Raw genomic sequence first — 8,212 nt, 5'->3', positions numbered from 1 at the left:
AAATGGCAATGGGGAAAACAAAACCAAAAATGACACACCGTTGAAATGCGAACTAAAACAGCCGTTTGTATTATAATAGTCCATTTATGCCCGTTATCCCTGAGAAAATATGTACAGGTTTATGACCCGCGAAAGGCAAGTTGAGTCAGAATCAATATCGACTCTCGACGTTAACTCGAGGTCCCAAAAATCCTTCCACAGCACACTGGACACCGTGACCACCATCATGCTCGGACTGTGAGAGGAGGGGATCTTCCAAGGTAATCAACGCTATGTCACTACTAAAGATATTCACATCTCTGGCGTTGATGTCGTGGAAGAGGCTGATAGAAGGCGATATTATATATAGTTTTATATTGCACTTATATAGTCGCAAGTTCTGGAATGAGGTTACTACTCGAACTTAGCCTTCGATCCAATCAGAGCGTCATACAGACCTATTACAGTTGAGGTGGATTCTCTCCTTACTTTCGTCTATTCAGACTTTGACTTTCACGAGATAGTGAACAATGCATTATTTAGAACTGGTTGTTGTCCGCGGGAGAATGATAATTTTTTTTTAAATAATCACTTAAAATATTGTTGACCAGACCACATACTAGAAAGTGAAGGGACGACGACGTTTCGGTCCATCCTGGACCATTCTCACAATCGGCTTGAGAATGGTCCAGGACGGCCCGAACGTCGTCGTCCCTTCACTTTCTAGTGTGTGGTTTGGTCAACATACTTCAGCCACGTTATTGTGACTCATCGTCTACTTTTAATATTTTTTGTTAAACTACAAACTGTGGAATCTGATGGTTTCTCAACAGTTGGGAATTTTATAATTTAAAATTAGTTTAATTTCAATGAAATCATGTACACAAAAGTGAACGGAAATTCTCGTGTTCTCGCGGCTCTTCTTAAAGTCTCTTCCCGTCTCGAAAGATAAGGTTAAGAGAATCCTTGCAATTCACAAAAATGAAGAGAATCATTGTAATTTACGAAGTCTGCATAATAAGTCATCTTTGTAGTGTAGATACAGCGTAAACCTATACGTTTCGTAAATAAATAAGAAATATTTACAAACTCTTTTATTTCAATATTTTGCCGTAAAATAGGTATTTCGTACTGAAAAGGAAAACAAATCGATATAGAAATAATGTAGCAACTGACTTTCATATTCATAAGGAACTTGACCTTTGCGAGAAATTAGTTTGAATATAATAGTTCATGTCTAGACCCCTGTACTTGGGCACTTGTGAGACGGGCACTCGGGCACTTGTGAGACGGGCACTTGGGCACTTGTGTGAGAAGCACTCGGGCACTTGTGTGAGAAGCACTCGGGCACTTGTGTGAGAAGCACTCGGGCACTTGTGTGAGAAGCACTCGGGCACTTGTGTGAGAAGCACCCGGGCACTTGTGTGAGAAGCACTCGGGCACTTGTGTGAGAAGCACTCGGGCACTTGTGTGAGAAGCACTCGGACACTTGTGAGACAAGCACTCGGGCACTTGTGTGAGAAGCACTCGGGCACTTGTGAGACGGGCACTCGGGCACTTGTGTGAGAAGCACTCGGGCACTTGTGAGACAAGCACTCGGGCACTTGTATGAGAAGCAGTCGAGCCCTTGTGAGACAAGCACTCGGGCACTTGTATGAGAAGCAGTCGAGCCCTTGTGTGAAAAGCACTCGAACCGCTGCATGAGAAACGATACTCCTGTAATGCACGAATATCGGTCAGCACGATGCCCAATCGAAGAACGATAATTGAGACCAGATCAACATTTGACCCTTCATATTTCGCGACGCAGAGCCCTGACGACACACTTAGCGAAGTCCCTCAAGTGGGAACGAGGCCGCCAGCGTGATCCTTCTCCAAGGAGCCTCCCCCACAACCCAGGGACTAGTCAGAGGGACAATGGCCTCTTAGCTTACGGTTTATCTAACATTCTGCCCAAGCCATCGTCTTCACTGGCTGTTTTCCTGACGACTCCCTCTTTATTTCTGAGGTTCTCCAGTAAGCTCTTAGTGCAAGTGGATTTTTCTATACATTTGAGATGGTGGAGAGGCGTTTAGTGGGATTTGTGAACTCAGATATTCTTACCTAACATAGTTTGTAGGATCGAGTATAAGCTCTATGGATTTTTTAGTTGTATAATTATATAGTGGATTTTTAGTTGTATAATTATATAGTGGATTTTTAGTTGTATAGTTCAATTGCAACACACTGTTTTCTTGATTGTCATTTAGGCTTAAAATGAACTTGGGATTGCCTTATAGTCTAGCAGTTTAAGGACTTGAAATTTTCATTGTTTTCCCTCAGTTATTCTTGTGTGTGTGTGTGTGTGTGTGTGTGTGTGTGTGTGTGTGTGTGTGTGTGTGTGTGTGTGTGTGTACTCACCTAGTTGTACTCACCTAGTTGTGTTTGCGGGGGATGAGCTCTGGCTCTTTGGTCCCGCCTCTCAACCGTCAATCAACAGGTGTACAGATTCCTGAGCCTATCGGGCTCTGTCATATCTACACTTGAAACTGTGTATGGAGTCAGCCTCCACCACATCACCCCCTAATGCATTCCATTTGTCAACCACTCTGACACTAAAAAAGTTCTTTCTAATATCTCTGTGGCTCATTTGGGCACTCAGTTTCCACCTGTGTCCCCTTGTGCGTGTTCCCCTTGTGTTAAATAGACTGTCTTTATCTACCCTATCAATCCCCTTCAGAATCTTGAATGTGGTGATCATGTCCCCTCTAACTCTTCTGTCTTCCAGCGAAGTGAGGTTTAATTCCCGTAGTCTCTCCTCGTAGCTCATACCTCTCAGCTCGGGTACTAGTCTGGTGGCAAACCTTTGAACCTTTTCCAGTTTAGTCTTATCCTTGACTAGATATGGACTCCATGCTGGGGCTGCATACTCCAGGATTGGCCTGACATATGTGGTATACAAAGTTCTGAATGATTCTTTACACAAATTTCTGAATGCCGTTCGTATGTTGGCCAGCCTGGCATATGCCGCTGATGTTATCCGCTTGATATGTGCTGCAGGAGACAGGTCTGGCGTGATATCAACCCCCAAGTCTTTTTCCTTCTCTGACTCCTGAAGAATTTCCTCTCCCAGATGATACCTTGTATCTGGCCTCCTGCTCCCTACACCTATCTTCATTACATTACATTTGGTTGGGTTAAACTCTAACAACCATTTGTTCGACCATTCCTTCAGCTTGTCTAGGTCTTCTTGAAGCCTCAAACAGTCCTCTTCTGTTTTAATCCTTCTCATAATTTTAGCATCGTCCGCAAACATTGAGAGAAATGAATCGATACCCTCCGGGAGATCATTTACATATATCAGAAACAAGATAGGACCGAGTACAGAGCCCTGTGGGACTCCACTGGTGACTTCACGCCAATCGGAGGTCTCACCCCTCACCGTAACTCTCTGCTTCCTATTGCTTAGATACTCCCTTATCCACTGGAGCACCTTACCAGCTACACCTGCCTGTCTCTCCAGCTTATGTACCAGCCTCTTATGCGGTACTGTGTCAAAGGCTTTCCGACAATCCAAGAAAATGCAGTCCGCCCAGCCCTCTCTTTCTTGCTTAATCTGTGTCATATAATATATATAATATTTTATATATATATATATATATATATATATATATATATATATATATATATATATATATATATATATATATATGTGTGTGTGTGTAATCTTTAGCCAACATCTATGCTGACTTCAGTCCTGCACAAGCAGGAGGTGCTGCCAATCACCGGGAAGCAGCCAAGTCACGTAAATACAGAGACCTTGATCACCACTACAATTTCTTATGTGTTGTTAAGTAACCTAACTATGCTTTCGTGCATATTAGGTTCCAGGCTTTAATAAATCTATTATTATAAATGATAAAAGACAGAAATATGTATTATTACTATATATTTCAATTTATATGTTTCAAGAAATATGTTTCAAATAGCTTGAAACCCAGCTCCTTCAAAACACTAGCAGCACTTTTACCCCAGGCACCAAGTGTCTCTGAGGCAATGGGGACAAAATTGTAGTGGTGATCAAGGTCTCTGTATTTACGTGACTTGGCTGCTTCCCGGTGATTGGCAGCACCTCCTGCTTGTGCAGGACTGAAGTCAGCATAGATGTTGGTTAAACATTACACACACACACACACACACACACACACACACACACACACACACACACACACATATATATATATATATATATATATATATATATATATATATATATATATATATATATATATATATATTATAATATAATTTATAATATGAAAATGTGTTTGAGTTTATTATCTCAAGTCTTGTTTTATACACATTCTAATAAATATTACTAAGACAATGAAAAATTAAACAAAGCAAACAGAAAACAAAGCAAGATGTCTGGAGTGATGACTTGTCTTCTGAAAAGCTGAAATCAAATTCATGAATTTTGTATGCAAGAAAGTTCTGTTTTTCTTGCCTTATGTCTCTTAATACATCAAAGCTTGTTTGAAGTTACAACCTATTGTGAGAGTTTCATTTGGTTAAATCACGTCAAAGGACCTTCAAATGAAAGCTTAACTTTATTTCACTTCACTCGAGGCCGGAGAGACGAGGTACCTCGCTATAGGGTGGACAGATGCGAGGAGTTTGTGTGGAGATGCAGGGAAGGAAGAGAAGGAAAAATAGGAGGAGAAGGAGGTGTAGGAGAAGAAAGTAGGTGGGGATTTGAGGATTGTTTTCTTACCACCCACACACACCTTCTCATCTCCAGAATTTGTTTCTATCTCTCTATCGTTCTCTCCTTCTATTGTTCTCTCTCGATCGCGCTCATTCTCTATTCTCATATGCTCTCTCTGTCTGTCTGTCTGTCTCTCTCTCTCTCTCTCTCTCTCTCTCTCTCTCTCTCTCTCTCTCTCTCTCTCTCTCTCTCGTGCTCTCTCTAGTTCTCGTTGTCTCTCACTCAGAATACTGTTACGTATGTGAATATGTACTCGGTTAAATTTGTGCAAATATTTCAACCCCATTGGAAAATGGGGTTGAGAAAGTGGTTTGAGTGATTCTGGGTTGTGGGGAGCAGGGGTGGGTGTTGCAGGGGGTGTGGGGAGCAGGAGTGGGTGTTGCAGGAGAGTGGGGAGCAGGGGGTGCGTGTTGCAAGATGATGGGAGGGAAGATGAGTGGGGGTGGGTGTAGCAGGGGGAGGGGTTGCAGAGGTGAGTAGGGTGGGGTCGTGTGGGTGTGGTGGGTGGTTCCGGGGTACCTGTGCTCTCCTGGGAATAAGAATGGATGGATATATTCATGCAAAGAATAACTTGCTATAAAGTGGATGAGAACTAACAACCAAACATCATCTGACAAGCAAGAGAAGACGTTTCGGTCCATCTTGGATCCTTATCAAGTCGTAACCATTAAGGGTCCATGATGGACCAAAACCTCGTCACATAAAGGTCCAAGATTGACCGAAACGTGGTAACAAAAGGGTCAAGGATGGATCGAAACGTCTTCATTTTATATAACTGTCTCTATTTTTTTTTATTTTTTACGTTTACAGCTTATTTTTGTACTATTCTGATTCCACTATATTTTTCTTCCTGGTCGATCTGTATATTTATTTAGAAACAGATTTCCCTAAAGCTTAAACAAAATTAGTGGTTTTGCTTTAATATCCAATTCTTATCGTGAAATATATATCAATAGACCTATTCTTAGCTGTCTGATAATTAAATTTTCCTATATACTCAAAGCCTATGTTCATACAGGAACTATATACATCGCCACGTGTTTGTCAGCGCGCAATATATATTCGTAGGCCTATTTTTATTCACCTGATTCTACGGGTGGTGCATAAACACTCGTAGGCCTATACAGTAAGCTGTATATCAGGGGCTTTACCATGTGAGGGGGGGGGGGGACTTCTTCCCTCAGAACACCTTATGGATCGGCCAGGAGGGGAGGCTAGGCCTAACTAGCCCAGGTAGGCTTATACTGGGTTTACGTGAACCGTTTGTCAATGTTATAACTTTACTTCTAATACCAGCTTTATTACCACAAGTTATTCAAATTACGTTAATAGGCTCGTTTATTTTTGTTCAGTCTGTCGTCTTCAGGTAATTGCATTATAGAGACAACTCTGGGAAGATGAATGACACCAGTCATAAGAATGACACCAGTAACAGGAATGACACCAGTAACAGGAATGACACCACTCACAAGAATGACACCAGTAACAGGAATGACACCACTCACAAGAATGACACCAGTCACAGGAATGACACCAGTCACAGGAATGGCACCACTCAAAGGAATGGCACCAGTCACAGGAATGGCACCACTCACAAGAATGACACCACTCACAAGAATGACACCACTCACAAGAATGACACCACTCACAAGAATGACACCACTCACAAGAATGGCACCACTCACAAGAATGACACCACTCACAAGAATGACACCACTCACAAGAATGGCACCACTCACAAGAATGGCACCACTCACAAGAATGGCACCACTCACAAGAATGGCACCACTCACAAGAATGGCACCACTCACAAGAATGGCACCACTCACAAGAATGGCACCACTCACAAGAATGGCACCACTCACAAGAATGGCACCACTCACAAGAATGGCACCACTCACAAGAATGACACCACTCACAAGAATGACACCACTCACAAGAATGACACCACTCACAAGAATGACACCACTCACAAGAATGGCACCACTCACAAGAATGGCACCACTCACAAGAATGACACCACTCACAAGAATGACACCACTCACAAGAATGACACCACTCACAAGAATGACACCACTCACAAGAATGACACCACTCACAAGAATGACACCACTCACAAGAATGGCACCACTCACAAGAATGACACCACTCACAAGAATGGCACCACTCACAAGAATAACACCACTCACAAGAATGGCACCACTCACAAGAATGACACCACTCACAAGAATGACACCACTCACAAGAATGACACCACTCACAAGAATGACACCACTCACAAGAATGACACCACTCACAAGAATGACACCACACACAAGAATGACACCACTCACAAGAATGACACCACACACAAGAATGACACCACACACAAGAATGACACCACTCACAAGAATGACACCACTCACAAGAATGACACCACTCACAAGAATGACACCACTCACAAGAATGACACCACTCACAAGAATGACACCACTCACAAGAATGACACCACTCACAAGAATGACACCACTCACAAGAATGGCACCACTCACAAGAATGACACCACTCACAAGAATGGCACCACTCACAAGAATGACACCACTCACAAGAATGACACCACTCACAGCTAATGACAACGACACACTTGTCTTCAGGAAGCCAAAGGTCGGCTCTCAGAGAAGCAGCAGCACCCATTATTCTCAGAATAAAAGTTACCTTAAGTTTATCCTGTAAAACTTGACAGGCTAGATCTTCAAAACTTTACAAACTTGCTTTAAACTATGCAAATGCTTTTATCTTGTGAGATTTGCCTTGATGTTCGGCTAAGAAAGCGTTTGCCGTCTTCGGAGGCCAGAGAGAGGAATCCCTCACTTGTCGATACGGTCCAAACTCTTATGACACGATAATATAGTGTTGTCTCTTACGATCACAGCAGGATATGGCTATGTTACAACCGACACCTAATAATACTTAACTTATATTGAGAAACATTTTAAGTAGTGTTCCTTTTCTTGCTGCCTGAGACACGGATGACCTGAAGGTGAGGGTTGGAATGGAAGACATTATATTCATAAGAATATCGTCCGGTGTTAATTAACTCATTTTCCCCAGGCAGGTTAAAATATATTGCTATGTTATTAACTTAATATCCATAATTTTTAATATTTTCATTATTTTTGTTTTCACTTTGCTTTATTATTTGTATTTAAAACTTTCAGGATTTTCATTATTTGTTTTATTATTGCAGTTATTGTTGTTTACGAGGAAGATGTCCTTAATTTTAAATTCCCAAGATCTGTCTATTACATGATAGAAGGAATTTTATTGAAATCAATTCCTTAAGATCTTTTGTAAACTTCAGTATAAAGGTAACGTAACTGGAGAAGCGGTGGAATATTTAAGAGAACGCCCATTAGGCAGGAAACAAGGGGAAAAGTTGGGAGAGAAAATAGGAACATTAATTCCCTTATTTGCGAGCGATACAAAGCTTGAAAATAGAGCGTAAAA

General features: G+C 41.7%; 1 protein-coding gene across 1 annotated transcript; it reads left to right on the top strand.

The window, feature by feature from the left end:
• The first annotated feature begins 6,123 nt into the window (after positions 1 to 6,123).
• LOC123769470 (dentin sialophosphoprotein-like) lies at positions 6,124 to 7,335 on the top strand. Its single transcript, XM_045760588.2, has one exon. The coding sequence runs from the start codon at positions 6,124 to 6,126 to the stop codon at positions 7,333 to 7,335; it is 1,212 nt and encodes a 403-aa protein (XP_045616544.2).
• The last annotated feature ends 877 nt before the right edge of the window (positions 7,336 to 8,212 follow it).

This window comes from Procambarus clarkii, chromosome 86, assembly GCF_040958095.1.
Source record: "Procambarus clarkii isolate CNS0578487 chromosome 86, FALCON_Pclarkii_2.0, whole genome shotgun sequence".
NCBI lineage: Eukaryota > Metazoa > Arthropoda > Malacostraca > Decapoda > Cambaridae > Procambarus > Procambarus clarkii.
Note: the sequence above shows the minus strand (reverse complement) of the source record. Positions and strands in the feature narration are given on the sequence as shown.

Bases quoted from the DNA above. Each gene is read 5' to 3' on its own strand.
- LOC123769470 (XM_045760588.2), top strand. From the start codon at position 6,124: ATGAATGACACCAGTCATAAGAATGACACCAGTAACAGGAATGACACC.